Raw genomic sequence first — 16,449 nt, forward strand, 5'->3', positions numbered from 1 at the left:
GGGCTAACATGTAACACAGCAATGTCAGCCTTTGGTGTGACATGTAACACACACATTGACAATGCCTTCCAAACAATTACAATGGCATTACCGTGGCAATAACAATCATTTACCTTTTCTGCTATATGGTGGCTGATCTCGTTCTCTGCTCGGAGGGAATCTAATTTTTTTCCCAGTTTGCGGACATTTACTGCCGCTGCTCTTCTTCTTTGAGTTAGCTGCTAACTGCTAGTGCCTGCTTTTTAAATCCCCCGAGGTGGGTTGCCAACATAATATGAAATGAAAACATCACACCAATTAAACACCTGGTCAGGTCTTTCCAGCTTTACATTATGGCAGACCTTGTATCGGGGCTGTTACTACCTCCGTTCCCAGCTCAGAGGCAAGACACCCTGTCCACCTTTCCACAATCGTATCTTCTATACAGAACGGTGAGGCTGCATAATGCTGCTTTATTTCCGCCTTGAACAGGCACTGTGTTTGCTGCATTAGTGACAATTACTTGAAATCAGAGATTGCAAGTTAACAGCCTTTATTTCACAATCTACAATCATGACGATAACTCTGAAAGCCCCTAAGAGCCTGTTTAGACCAACACTCAAACCACTTGTAGAGGTGTCCTGGGATGCATCTGACCACATATCTTTGTCACTAATACATCCTGATGTGTCCTTGCCAAAAACTACATTATAGGTGTGTGTGTTGTGGGTTTCTGGTGACAGTGCACTGAAAGCTGTGTACCTGACCCCTTTTATGTCAAGTGTTGCGTGACCATCTATGGTTTTGCCCTGTGTAAAGAGACATATTGAATTCTGCTGACAGTGAGACACAACCACTTACATGACTTGTAAGCATGCTACACAGAAAGAAGCAAAAGTTTGGATGTATTGAGTGTGGGGCAGTAACAAAATCTGAACACAAGTGGTCAGCTGGAGACGCATGATAGACACAGTTGTGAACAACGATGTGTTTCCGGTGTCTTGGGAATGGAAATGGAATGGAACGTATGATGGATTTGCATTGAGTGTTACGCTACTGTCAGTGAATCTCAGCACTTCCTGTACAGGTATTTTAAATTCAAAGTTTTCCATTTTCTTAAGTGTGCGTAATTTACCCATGTCCTGGTAGGCTTTTAATGTAAGATATTTACAGGACGTGTTGAGTTTCATTGACAGCAGCTTAAAGCCGGTCAACAAAACAGCGAAGGAGAAGCGATTTGAATTCATTACTGACTGAAAAGGGCATTTATGCTTCAAAGAAAAACACAGAACAGCAGAGTGGTACAGTAAGTATGATATGGCCCTTTTGTTCTGTGCAAATAGACACTGTGCTGGATAATTATAAATATGGAGGAAGTGCTAAGTTTATATCAACAGGAAACTGAGACAGGAACAAATCACAAAACAGGGAGATGTCTTTCCAAAATAAAACAAGATATACAGGTATATATAGCAGGACAAAAGTTTGTCTCTAAAATAGGTCTGTTTTAGATTAAAGTCTAGTTCTCCCTCCACTTTTTTGAATTTACAGAACAAAAATTTCACCAAAGCATCTTCCTCTTGCTCAACACTTTGTCGTTTGAGGAGATTTTTACTAAGATGTTTTCAGTGGAATCAGGAATGTCATTGTGGGATGCTGAGGTTTCTGTGGTGAACACATATAGTCTCAACACTCATCACACAGACACACACACACACACACACACACACACACACACACACACACACACACACACACACACACCTCATCCCCATTCTGCCCGGCTCTCTGTCATGGTCAATTAGGCCTCTCATTTCCCGAGTCGCCCGCCTCAGTTGTGAAGCATCAATGTTATTTTTCTCTCTCTCACACTCGCAGCCTCTCCCCCCTCCTCACCGCTCTCTCCCACTTGCCTCACCGTCACCATCTGATTCTCTGTCTCGTCTGATTTACTTCAATTACCCTCTCTACCAATAAGCTCTTTTGCATTTTGAGTGCCTTTTGTCACATGTGACATCACCACTTAGCTGGAGAAAAAAAAAGAAGACGCCTTTCCAACAATGTTTTAATTATCCAATTTTATAAAACACCCTTGGGTTGAGGTTTAATCTTCTATTCTATTTCATACATATTTCCTTTCATTCTCACACTTTTGAACTTGTTGCCCCTCACTAAAACAAAAGTACTCTCCCTCAACTTCCTCCAAAGCCTCGTTTCCAAGGTCGTTTCTCAAAATAATGACGAAGACGTTTTTCGCAGGGATTGCCGCGAGGCGATTTTTATTTCCCATTACAGTAGAAATATAGCCATGTTCTAATTAGCCTTTGTCTGGCTTTCTTGTGTTATTCATCCCAGGGATTTCACTCCGACCTCCACTGCTGCTCGCTCTGAATGAGAGCTTTATTTTAATAAAGGCTCAGGCTGCTCACCGCTATGAGCACACAAGAAGAATAACACTGAGGGGAGGAGAAGAAGATATTCTGTGAAAATTAAAGAATGTACATAACAGCCTCTGGCACTGAATCCATCTCTGTCAAGGCTAACCTTTAATTACTGAGCCTGGCAGCAGAGCTGGCTGTCCAGCTTTTTGATAGATTTTTCTTTTTCGAGAAAAACACGAACATCAAAGGAGAGTTAGAAAGTTGAGCGTGTTAGAGCTCTGAGTGATTGACATACATCAGTGACAGTTGAGTGTGTGGTTATGTGTGGGCGCACTTTGTTTGAAGGGTCACTTCACCCAAATTATACAAGAACTTCCTCACTTACCTTCAGAGTAATGCTCTGAGTGTCTTTTCTAACAGAAGTACTGTTTTCATTCACTAATTGATTCCAAACGCTTCTACCATGCTGGTCGTGTGCTCAGTGTCAGGTTAGCTGCTGTAAATGACAATTCAACACTCCCTGCCTATTTTCACTTTAAAAGATTACCATGAAAGAGAGCGATTATGTATTCTGAGCCTCTGTAGGCTTTCAGTGTAAAATATGTGGGCAGGGAGTGATCAGTAGAAACCGCTTCAGCAACTTGAACTACATTTCCCCACAGCGGAAACACACACAGACTTACACTTAGGATACATGAATACATAAAACACAATATGAAAATCTGTTTGAAGTAGAATTCATTTGTGAAGCTTTAATGCTTTAAATGTTGTTTTCAATACCGTTATCACCACAACCTATATTTTAATTACAAAATATTATTTGCTGTATTGGGGTGGAGGCAAAAATATCTGAAATGCACATCTCAAAACCTGGGAAAATTAAACCAGAACTACTGGCAAGACTAGATCAGACAGTGTTGACCTGCAAATTCAGGCAATGTTTATGTCCTATTATAGGAGATAATATCTCCTATGTAAGAGATGATACAGGAGATAGTGTCTCCTGCATAGAAGATGAACTTTTAGGTTTAATTAGGCTGTTTTGAGAGTGAGAAAGCTGTTCTAAAGGAAGCACATAGTGCACCATACAAATGGCATTGAAAGTTCGGATAAATCCAACATAAGCAAAAAGTTTAACCTCCTTAGTTAACTAACTGCAAATGTCCACTGTAAAATATAGTGGGACTGTGCAGTGGCAGGCAGGCAGAGTTCTATTGGATATTACACGTAAGAACCGGCCAGCAGCAAGGTCAAGGTTTTGATGTATGCAGGTATGCAGTCTACTCGGCCAGCAAGTAAGCAAGCAAGCAAGAGGAAGAGCCTCTGGAAGCTGCGTTACACATAAGCTTGCGGCCGGGCACTGCCTGGGAGATGGCATGGAGAAATCTGCTTCAAAATGTTGCCATTAAAAAGAAAAAGTCAATCAATCTTCTTTCCCTTGCTTGCCTTCACTTAAGATATAGTCCAAAATTGCCCACTAAAAAATGTTTTCAACTTGCCCCTCAGGGCTTCTGTAGATACCACCAGATGTAAGAACAAATGCTTTGCCTTGTTTGGTTCTTTTGTAATTTGGGTAAAGCTGTGCTTTAATCCTTCAGTAAATAATAAAGAATGAAAAAATTAATATCACAACAAAGCAGGTGAAAACAAAAGAAAAATGGAAGCACAGTTATGTGCGGTATTTCATATATGTGTGTGTGTGTGTGTGTGTGTGTGGTTACTTGTCAGCATGTGTGTTGGCGTAATGATAAACAGCCTCCATGAGGTTTAGCTCATATGTCACATTCAGGCTGCTCTCATTCCTATTAAGCTGGTAATTGGACTTTCAGCTGCCGATGGATGACTTAAAGCATTACCTCATCGCACGGGTCATGTGTGTGTGTGCGCATGCTTGTAAGTGTGTCTTGTGTGTATGTGTACCGATGACTCATACTAACAAAGACATCTGGAGCCCCAAATTCATACCTTTACCTCACCTATCTCCCTCTCTGTTTGTAACACTCTATCTCCCAAGGAATGTTTATAAAAAAATACTTTTGCTTATATTTTTTATATTTTGTTTTATTTTAAAGTATAATTCATTATATTTGATGTTGTTAATTCTTTACTTTGATGAATATCAATTGTGGATTTTTTTGTGTGCAGAATGTCTTTTGTCATAGTCATTTGATTCCAGGTTTATCATTGAAATAACATAAAATCTTACTGACAGGTGTCTAGGATGAAAAATACTGATTTTTTTCAACTTTAATGACAATGTTTTGTTCCTACATCAGGTTATTTTTTTAAGTAAAGGTTGTACAAGTTTGTAAACAGTGAAGGGTTTATTGGTTCCATAAAACAAGAAGAAAACAGGCAAGTTGTGGTGAGATTATCCCAGTGCTGTTTCCTTTGATTTACTAATTTTCTAAATATAAAAAACAAGACAAAATGAGACAGAATTGATATTAAGAAAATTCTTTGAAAATCAAGCTGGTATTGGAAGATTGGCCTATTTTGTAAAATGAATTTAGTATGTTTGAGCAAAATGACTACATGATTCCGTAAAATGGAGGTTATTTTCATGTGTGCCAAAAACTAAAATGGCAGTTGCAATATTTAGAAGGAAATGTTTACAGTCATAAATGAATAGGATGAATAATACAGCAGGCTAACAAAGCCTAAAATTGCCTGGAATGAAATTTCTCTCCCATGACACACACAAACACACACATAGCCACTGCCTGTCACCTGTCTCCATCCCCTATTCTCCTGAAAGTGAGACATAGAAAGGTCAAGGATATTGCTGCTGTCGCTATTTTGTCTTATTGCAAAGAAAGGTTGGAGGTGGGGGGTGGTGTATGATAGAATAAGAAAAGAGATGAGTCCCAGGAGGAGGGAAATAGAGAGAAGAAGGAGTCCACTGTGTGAAAGACAGATGGATTGATATTCTGTTGGAGCCGTTATAGACTGAAGGAGACATCACTGTCAGTCTGTCAGGTCATGAAAACCCCTGAGAGCTGACGGACACCCACTGCAGTGAGACGGCTGAGTTGCCGACATCCTTGGTTTATTACTGACAGCTACCCACACACACAAACAGACACTCACATACACACACACACACACACACAAACTCTGTCTGAGGTGGTCATTGGTCTCCAGAGGCGTTACCTTTGTGCCGTTCTGTGTGTGCAGCCATGTGAGTCCAGGGGTTGTCATGGTCTTCGGTTTACACTACTGAAGACACACATATGATGAAGACCCCAAGGTCCCGTTAGTGTGTGTGACCACCATACTGCCTTCATTCCCCTGCGTTCTGGTGACCTGAACAATCCTGCATGTCACATGCAGTCTGCTCAGTTGTGTTTCTACGGTTCAGGGACAGGCAGCACTCCCTCCGAAAGAAGAGTAAAGATCACTCAGGATTTATCTTTAAGGAAAACTAGTGCCTATGAGAAGCACAAACTGGGCTGTGATCTGTTTCAGTCCTTAAAATAACCCAAAGTAAGGTTATATATTGATACCTGTGAACCAGTAACGCATACTTAATAGCATTATCAACATCAGATTTCTGCGACCAGAATTTGAAAAGTTGCCCAGTATGCAGCAAAAGTAACACTAATGCAAACAATGCTATTCACTCCTGCTAAATACTGCAGTATGCACACAGAGCGGCATGAAGTAGATGTTTATAGACAGTTGTTGCCTACACTGTGTATTTGACTTGATTTAAACAAATCAATATCTACTTGTGACCCTTTGTCACAGGTTATGGCTTCAATGTGGACATGATCTGTGAGCAGTTTGACACAGCAGTGATTTTTCCTTCTCAAGCCTCTTTACCACTGCACAAAAAACCCACTAACACCCGTTAACATCTGGCTTTTTTTTTTTTTTAATGGGAAAGGTTACAATTTGCATTTACACACAGGTCAAATGACTGCAGTAGTCACAGGTATTTATCAGAATACAACACCTAGGTGAATGCGCTAATATCAGTCCCAATTTTACCAGAGACATGCAGTGACTAGCCATCACAATATACCGTCTGTCTCCACCCAAACATCAAATCATCTTGTTACCTCTTCTATAAAATATATTCTGGGATCCTGTGGGGGTCCCCAGGTAGGGAGTGGTTCTAAGATGGCACCTTGTTCATTCCAACAAAGGTTGCTCACTGGGAAGCGTGAGCCAAAACATATTCTTCTTAAGATTTCTAAAGTTCAGGGCCCATAGAACATTAGAGTCATTCTCTGGCTGAGCTTCTGACTTCCTGCACAATTAAATCACATGAAAATAACATACTAATGACATTTACATTTTTTTACACAGACCTAATTGCTCACATTATAGTAATGTTTTAATTATGAGATGATAAGAGGGCTGATGCATCCATTTTATGACTATATGGCTGCTTTTTTCTTTATTTCAGAACAACACATTCCAGGTATTAAGACTTAAATGACCACTGAGCGTCTCCACTCACCTGTGTTTGTTTGTTTCATTTCAGTCCCGGGCGCTCGCCTATCTCCTTCGACCATGAGATCGTGATGATGAACCATGTGTACAAAGAGAGGTTTCCCAAGGTTTGCACTGCAGACACACACTTCCTGTACAGAATTAAGTCACTGTGGGGGGAGCAGAGAAGGAAGCCGGAGGGAAATAGGCTGTAATAGACGACATAACATGGAAACAAGTCACAGTGAAAAAAGTGTTATTTATTTCAATTATGTGTTTTGAAAGTTTGATACTAAAACTGAGTTGTTCTAGGCATTTCATGTGTGAAGATCTGCCCTCAACGAAAGGTTGATTTTGATCTAGATAGAGTAGACTCACACATAAAAAGGCTCAATCACTATTCTTTGCTGGAGGACTTTTATTGTGAAGGAGCCACAGGAAGGGGTGAGTTTATAGTAACAGCATATAAACATAAAACGTTCTCATTTTCTTGAAAAATGTAAATGTGACATTGTTTTGGGAGGCAATCAGTCATGTTCCGTAACTGATGAGTTGCAATTCAGGTCTCAGATTTCAATTTCATGTCTAGTTTTTAATAAATATTTGTAATGTAACTGTGTAACTTTGCATAAAGTATCATAATAAGTAGGGGTGTAACGATACATCGATCCACATCAATACATTGATTCATTGATTAATGATCCAGTTATATTGATGCAAAATGAAAACATCAATCCATATCGTCATCTTAAAGATACACATTTATTTTGAAATTCACATAGCATGTCTGTGTCACCATTTCTGGGCAAGCGCGCCTCCGCTCAAAACACAAACTGAGCTCAGAAATAAAATGGTCAAATCATATTGTAGTTGTTTTTGTGAGTTGATGTAAATGATTGTGTTAGATGGGGATATGATATCGCGTCATATCGATCGCAGGCTCCTGAATCGAATTGAATCAAAATCGTATCGTGACAGACTTTTTGATATCGGCAAACATCGTATCGTCATCCAAACAAATCGATATAATATCGTATCGTGATGAAGCTGGTGATTTACACCCCTAATAATAAGGTGCATAGAGTTTTCATATGTTTCATTCCTGTGTTTTTAATTATTGAGTATTTAGTCAGAATGGATTTACTCTAATATATGACACTGTCCTGTGCACAAGTAGATTTTGGTCATGCACATCTCTCCATATGTCCAGTATGCGCGTACCTCTTCTGTGACTCATCCTTCTCTCCCCCTCTATTCACCTCCCCCCTGCTCCCCTCCCCTCAGGCGACGGCTCAGATGGAGGAGCGTCTGGCTGAGCTGCTCAGCTCCTCGGCCCCGGATAAGGTGCGCCCGCTGGCTGATGGGGTCCTGAGCTTCATCTACCATCAGCTGATAGAGCTGTCCAGAGACTGCCTGGAGAAAAGCAGAGAAGGCCTCATCACCTCCCGCTACTTCTACGAGCTCCAGGAGAACCTGGAGAAGCTGCTGCAAGATGTAAGTCCAGCAACAGCTTATTCACAGCCCTGCAAACACATACTTGTGTTTTCAAGTCAAGAATTGCAGAAACTGTAACCTCTCTGTAACATTTCAGTCTACTTGCACAACTAGTGCATTTTCACATCAAAAAAGTTTCAAGAATATCCTCTCATAAAATTGAAAAAGATTTCCCCTCAAGATGGTATATTTGAAGAGAGGCTGCAGTAAATCTGATTATAGACAAGGATTATTTTAATATATGTGTATTTTATTAATTTATAAATGGCTACATAGCAAAGCAGGCTTATTTATGAAGCACAATCAAAACAAGGCCATTCAAAGTGCTTTACATGAGGCATAAAAGGCATTAAAACAACAAACTCAAAAAAATGAAAGTGGAATTAATTGAAATAATGCATACATTAAAAAATATTAAATTCATTATCAACACACACCAAGTACTTGCAGCAAGGCGAGATGATATCCATCTCTTTATGGGGCTTTTTCATCCTTTCACATTTTGACTCATCATACAAAGAAAAGGTATAACTTAACATGAAAGCTCGATTTGTGTTTTCATTTAAGTGTTCTGGAAAGCCAATGTCATGGGCCTATTAAAGCTAATTGGAATGCAGTCCTAAAAAATGTGCTTTTCTCAGAACAGTTTGGCTGTTTCCAAAAATCACTCCCTTGTTCTCTGATTAACTGTTCCACGTATAATGAACAATAGATTGATTCCTCCACAGTGAGCAGTAAATTGACATTTCAGACACTTATGAATCAGCATCATTTTGTGTCACTGCTGACAGATGTAGAGTTGCATGACTAATATTCACATCTGTCATAGGCAGAGCATTGCGTTGTGTCCATGTTATCTATACTTTGGATGGTGCTATATAAAGCATCATTTTCACAGTGCCACATGAGAATCATAATGGTTAAGAGCAAATATAGAGCGCTAAGTTGCAAGTAGGGAGCGAATTCAGGCTTAATTTTACAGCTCCCTCGGTAAACTAATTATATCCTAGAAATTAAGTATGTAACTGGTAATTCACAGGCAGGTTCCTGGAAAGGATTACGCTAATTGGTGTGTTCAGTTACTGGTAAACTTCCAATTCATGAATTCCAATTAACTGGTAAAATAACCACTTTTGGTCAGTGCAAGTTAGGTCAGCTGAATGTAAATAACATTTGGCAAGGCAACAGTTCAGTAAATATGAAAAATTACTTTTGAAAATAAATCAATTTTTTCTTAATTGGAACATCTGCTTATAAACACAGCAAAACTAAATCACCACCATGGCTGCCTCAGACCTTTGTCTTTGTTATCCTGTAATAAAGACCAAACTCCCTGGAACATTATAAGGATTTTAAAGACACCCCCCCAAGTCCAAACATGCGCTGTGTTAAAACCCTGTCCTTGATGAAGACATCATGACTATGGCAGCCTCCCAGTCACGCTTGGTTTACCGTAGAACAACTCACGGCGTGACGCGCTCTGTCGTTCACTCATCATGGGTACAACCGTCAGTGGTATATGATGTCATACGAAGGCACAAAGACTGCGGCCCAGGTGCAAACACATAAAACTCCTTTACACATTCCTTCACACACACTTGCTTTGTTTATTACCGACAAGCACCTTCGATCCGCTAATCCCAGCTTGGCGTGATGGGACCGTTTCGGACAGTTTGGGTGTATAAATGCGTGTGTTTCTATGCGTGTGAACCCAGAAATATATTTACATGTGTGTGGCGGCGCCAGCGGTGTGACATCTCTATTAGCTCAGTTTTCCAGTGCCTGGGGGGTGACATTATGGCTCCCACCGGTCTCTTATTGACCTTCTGTTCTACTGGGACTCAACACACAAACTATCTCTCCATCATAGACACACACACATATATGCAGGCGAGCACGCACACACACATCCTCCCCGATTTTAATTTCACACTCCAGTAGTCACCGGGGGCTGACAGATGACTCTCCCAGACGAACAGGAGGGGTGAAGGAGGTGCAGTCGGAGGGTTTTTGGGATGGGCGGGGATTCAAGGGGATTCCTCTGTTTCTGATTGGCCGGCACGCTCACAGGGAGGGAGGTGGATGTACGTGCGTGAAGCCTGTTCGAATGCTTTTGGAGGGTGTGATGAACTGGACTTGAACACATCTGGAGAAGACGCCGATGCGGGCTGCAATGCGGGCCGGATGATGACATCATCATTTAGGTGGTGTTAGGCTGTTTTTTCTGTTTTGTTTTGGCGGGTGGCCAAGTGCGGCAGCAGGTGGAGCAAAGCTACAGAGGAGAGGAGAGGATGAAGGCCGTGAGCAGGTGGACAGAGGTGTGAAAACAGCCTCCCCACCTGCGTCGTTCATGGAGATTCCGCGTTTTGTGGGCTTGGTTTTTTTGTGGAAACATGTATCGCGTCTCATGGCAGAGGAGGCTGGAGGAAGAGGAGGAGGTGCTGGAGGATGTGCTGAGGAGGAGCAAGTGGAAGGTGTTCACTCACAGCTGGGAGGAGGAGGAGGAGGAGGCAGATGCAGACTTCACAGTTGAGTCAATTTCGGTTTGATTCGGTCAAGCTTTATAGGTAGCTGAAACTTGTTTACGCTGATGAAGACAAAGAGGATGGGCCTTGTAGTTTCAGTCAGACCCAAGGGCAGACTGAAACATGTCAGTGCTGTTGGATAAACAGAGTATACCAACTCACTCTAACTTTGAGCTCAGGTTAAGTTCTACTTTAGGTGGCTTTGTTCGAGGCCTCAGGAGCTGCTTGTTCACCTTTCACTTCTTTTTTACTGGGCTGTAACTTCCTGTCACACTCAGGCAACATATCAGTGATACACACTGAAAGTCAGTGATTCTTAATTTTTGATTATTACTAGTATTTCATTCTAATTTATTTAAAACAAAAACAGTTTTTTTGTAGCTTGTTTTGTAAGACGTGTGACCTCTTTTGAAAAAATTCCAAAAAAATAATTGAGTGTGATCCAGAGGTCAATGACAGGTGCATTAATTATTCAATCTTCTTATAATCAGTCAGCTGCTGTGGGTGTTTTTTATCCACAGCTTGTTAATAATTCAGTCTTTTTAATGAGTCATCAGGCCATTTTTACTAGTTGGTATGACACTGGGTTGTCTTGTTTTCTGATGGATTCTTTTTAATTAGTTAATAATAAAGTAGTAAATGGACAACATGCTTTTTAAAATATATTTAAAAGTAGTACTTTACTGGTCTAGTGCACACATTTAAGTATCATTTTTCCTCTTTCTGACATTAAGGACTGATAAATGATGCCTTCACTGTTTTGCTGTGTGAGTTTAGTTGGGTAACAGATATTTAAGTTACTAACTCAGCCCTTCATTATCTGGACAGTTATCTGATCTTGGATCTGATCTTGGTCTTACGTCCTGGTGTTGATTAGGTTAAAGAGTCATTTCACTGAAATCATTGTGTATCTGACCTTGACACTTTTGGTTTCATGCAGGGGACGGTAATATGGCTTTTGTTTTTAAACCCATTATATATTGTATTTTATTAGGGTATATGCAATTTTATATTGTATCATAATATTAATATATATGATATGGTACGTTTTCTGAAAAATCCATTGAGCAACCTTTTACTGAAAAAATAATCAAACATGATTTTTGTTTGTTTTAGTTTTGTTTTTTTTAATCGTGTTAATTTTATTTCTGATCTAGTTAATTACATATTAAAACAACAATAAAGGGACTTGCAGAAACAGTCAGAGGTTTTAAAGAAACGGATACCTCTACTGTGGTATAAACTGTGTAGAAAATAAATCTTTCAGTGAAAGTGAATGGAATTTATTTTGTGGAAAGGGCAAGAAGTTCTGCTTGTCTTCCCACAAACGCTGTCAATGATTTTGGTGAACTGACTCTTTAATTGTAATTCTTCAAAGAACAATGTAAATTGAAACCCTGTTTTTAGGCTGTCTTAGGAAAGTCTTTAAGTTTTTCAGTTGTCAAATATTCATTTAACAGGTTTCATACATCCTCGTCCTTCATCAGTTCACTCGTATAATAATATCAGGTGTGTTTTCAGCATATAAAATCATCCCTCCTCTGATGAAATCTAGTTTTCATCAGTCCACTTCTGGTCTTCACATGTCTCCGTCCTTTGGCTTTGTCCTCCTTGCTTATCCATTACTTTATTCATCCATCTATTCTTTCTCTCCTCGTGTCATGACCCCATTACAGAGCTTGCAGGAGGCCGACTCACCTCTCCTCCTTATGTCCTCCTCCTGCTCCTGGTCTCCTCTTTTATCTCTCCTCCACCTTTACCCCCTCTCCTTCGTCTCTCTTTTCTTCGCTGCTCTTCCTCTATTCCTCTCCCTCATCCATCCCTGTCACAGGGGCCTTAGTGACCTGCCTGGCGGTCACTATGGCAACCTGCATCCAGGCCATCTTCTGCTGGAACCCCTGGGAGACCCTGTTAGACCCCTGTAGGTCACCTGAGGGCAGAGAGGAAGGCAGAGTGCTAACTCAGCTCTGGTGATCTGTCACCAAGTGTCGATCGGTCACTCTGAACTTGCAGCTTCTTCGTCAGGGCTAAGATACAGCTGATAACATCTGGGTTTAATTGGCTCTCAGCTGAACTTAGGTGGAAACATCACCTGCTTGGAGAAAGTGATGAGCACTCCTAATAGGCACGACATACAATAGGTGGCGTCACCTCTGTCCCATTCATTTGTAAGGGAACAAGATGCCACATGATGCTTGATCTCCTGGAATGTTGTGCATGTTTGTATGACATTACAAGTACAAATGTTTTCACCTTTGACTATAGATCAGTGTTCAGAGTTTATATTGAGATAACCACTTACTGTTTGAAATTTTTCAGCATAAAATACATGGACGCAACCATAAACTATGAGATCATTCTTAACCTCTCAATGTTTAACTATCTTTTTTAACAATTATTACTAATCAACACGAAATACATTCATGTTTTTAGTTTTAAAATTAGCAAAAATGCTCAACTTTCACACATTTCAACATTCACATTGCTGCTACTTTTTTTAAATCTGAATTATTGCTTTCAGTGTATGAAACCCATGAAATAACAGTCACTTTTATTGTCCAGATGTTAGGACATCAAAAAATAAATTAATAAATTAATAAAAAAAAAAAAAAATTAAATGCTAAAAAAATTCCACCTTTTTGTCTACTTTCACTTTTTCATGATTGAAAACATCACTAAATCAGAGTTACTGAACAGTAAGTAAATCTGCTTGGAAATTAAATTAAAAATGAAAAAATGTGGCCTTAAAAAGTCATGCAAGTTCACACAGAGTGACATTATGAGTAAAACATTTTGACCTTTGACCATAAATCAATATTCAGAGTATATACTGACTGACCAATGAGGTAACCACTTCCTCTTGGGCCATTTTCAGTATAAAATGCATGGGTGCAACCATAACATTGATGAAAAGATCATTCCTAACAAATTGTTGTTCAGACATTAAATTATTTACTTTAAGTTTTGTTTTGTTTTTTGAGGTTTTTTTTTATCAGACCCATTAGGAATAAAATGACATGAAATACATTAATGTTTTTTAATTTGAAATCAGTAGAAATCCTCAACTTTGACACATTTGAAACTGCTTATTGCTTTCAGTGTATTAAACCCATAAAATAACTAACTTTTAAAGTATAGATGTGAGGGCATCAAAAGGAAAATAATACTAATAAAAGCTTTTAAAATGCCTTTTTTTCCTTTTTTAAATATAAACTTTCTGGGGAAATCAAATTAGTGCCGCTAAAACTACAAGAAACGGCTCAAATTCAACAAAAATAGTTGAGGTTGAAGTTGAGAAAAAAAGACAGTAAAGTGAACAGTAAATTATTTTTAATAGCTTAAAATACCCTTTACATAAATATGTGTCCCTTTTTACAGTACATATTTCCTTGTGTCTTTAATCAATATTTATGTCAAAACATTTAACCTCAAAATACTCTACATACACAGATGCAATGTCTTTGTGATAAATTAAAATCTACAGATGATATCATTCAGTACACACATGCATACAAGCTGTTTCAGCACATTTTCTATACTGTGTACCACTGAGGGAATCTCTGCCACATTAGACATGCAGAGCGAATATACAGTCTGCTACACACACACACACACACACACACACACACACACACACACACACACACAAACACTCTGACTAGTTAATTAGCCACTGCACAGTGGGAGATCGTCCCTCAGCTGTCCATTACTCACCGATCACTGGCCTGTACAGTCACCTCACACACACACATTAAGTCTCCTTCACGCTCACATATACACTCCCTAATGCATATTTAGTGTGCACATACAGTATGAAGACACCCTCCCTCCCCTTTAGGTTTCATTACTAATATAAATAATTCAGGGGGTTCCCCCCCCCCAGCCTTCTGCGTCTGTCAGCAAAGCTCTGTTAGACAAACAGCAATGAGCTACCCTTGCTTTGTTTATGAACCACCGCCTCCTCTCTGTTAGCCTGTCTGACACATACATGCAGTACATACATTAAAGATACATACATACATGCTGCATTCATACATACATACACACATGAGACTGCATGCACACTCACATTACTCCCCTGAGAATGAACCATGTTTTACAGTGGGTGGTTTGTAATTGTTACAGCTTCCACTTTGCACACACATACACACACTTTACTTCCACCCCATTTCTTTCCGGGGATCAGTGTTAGCTCCAGATGCGTTTCCAGTCAGTTACAGTGGATTGCTTGGTAAATTGCTCTGTCTTCACACTGACAGACATTTCACGGTAGATATCAGGGAGCGAGGCGGAGGTCGTTCTGATTTAGATTACCTCTCAGGTGTCACTAAGGGAAGGACTCCAGCGTTCGTGTGTCCTCAAACTGTTCGTTCTGCTTTGTTTGTGAAGGACAAACACAAGAAACATTCTCTGCACAGCTTCAAGGTCAAAGACGGTTTCATGATGATAAAATATTGAAAATCTGATTAAAATGATGAATAGATACTATGAGGGATCAGTCATCTGCTTGACAGAACCTAATGTAGGACTTTTGTGTTGGATGACGATCTCTTTCTAAAGAATACTGACATTTCAGAAGACACTGTGAAATTTAACCATCCTCTTGTTGTTTTGTTTTCTTTGTATGTCCAGGCTCATGAGCGCTCAGAGAGCGTGGAGGTTACCTTTGTTACACAACTCGTCAAAAAGCTGATGATCATCATCGCCCGGCCAGCACGGCTGCTGGAGTGCCTGGTGAGAGAAACACTGACAGCCACACCATCACTGAATGTCCCATATTCACTGACTGACTGACTGATTGTGTCATTTGTTGGAAAGCACAAAAATCTGGAGGTGGAGCTGCTCCAGGATAATTGGTCCGGGCTACATTAGTTACTACTGGCATAACATACCATAATAAATGACCAAACTAAGGATATACCCATTTATCAGCTACACATTGGTATCAGCTGATATTGGCCTTGTTGACTGCCATGAGACAAAAAGACGATGTAAGCTCACTATTTGATGCATCAGAGGATGCACCCTGTTGTTTCCCCTATAATGCTTCATTGTGATGAACAAATCTGTGGTGAAATCGAAAGAAGGTGAGCTAGTTAATGTTAGCTGTTAGCAGTCAGTGGCAAGAACAAACTACTTAAGGAGATTGCACTTGGTTGCCTTATGATGCATGCAAGCTCTCTCTGGTATATTGGGTGAAGTTATTCATAATGTTCTCATGAGTGGTTAAATGTGATCTTGCAAAATGTAGTTTTTGGTGAGAAACTTGAGTAGATACAGCTGTTGAAGGAGAAATTTGTGGATGTTTTTACAGCAATGTAAAACAGATATTGATCAGGGAATCATGATATATATATAGTAAAAAGTCTTTGAAGCCATTATTTAAAATGAAAAAATGTCTTTAATGTGAGAGAATGTTTTTTTAAAGGTTGTTTCATAAATGTAAGATTGACTTTGTGCTCATTCAGAGGTAGTGTAATGAAGGCTGGAACAAAAAACAACACCAGTGTCATCATTCAGCTAAATTGCTGTTTTAAACATTGCTATAGACCCAGAATTTCACAATCCTTGGTGCATCCCTAGGCCAAACTATTACTGCTTGAGTTGGAAGATAGGTAATGTAGGTTTCA

The 16,449-nt window shown here is 39.7% G+C and overlaps 1 protein-coding gene across 8 annotated transcripts in view; it reads left to right on the forward strand.

Moving 5' to 3' along the window:
- mast2 (microtubule associated serine/threonine kinase 2) overlaps positions 1-16,449 on the forward strand; it is a 221,507-nt gene that overhangs the window by 183,283 nt on the left and 21,775 nt on the right. For all 8 annotated transcript variants that reach the window (XM_049586940.1, XM_049586941.1, XM_049586942.1 and 5 more), the window contains 3 exons: positions 6,853-6,928; positions 8,085-8,294; positions 15,452-15,553. In XM_049586940.1, the coding sequence (XP_049442897.1) occupies positions 6,853-6,928; positions 8,085-8,294; positions 15,452-15,553 (388 nt within the window). The remainder of the gene's footprint in view (positions 1-6,852; positions 6,929-8,084; positions 8,295-15,451; positions 15,554-16,449) is intronic.

The sequence above is a fragment of the Epinephelus fuscoguttatus genome, linkage group LG10 (assembly GCF_011397635.1).
Source record: "Epinephelus fuscoguttatus linkage group LG10, E.fuscoguttatus.final_Chr_v1".
NCBI classification, from domain to species: domain Eukaryota; kingdom Metazoa; phylum Chordata; class Actinopteri; order Perciformes; family Serranidae; genus Epinephelus; species Epinephelus fuscoguttatus.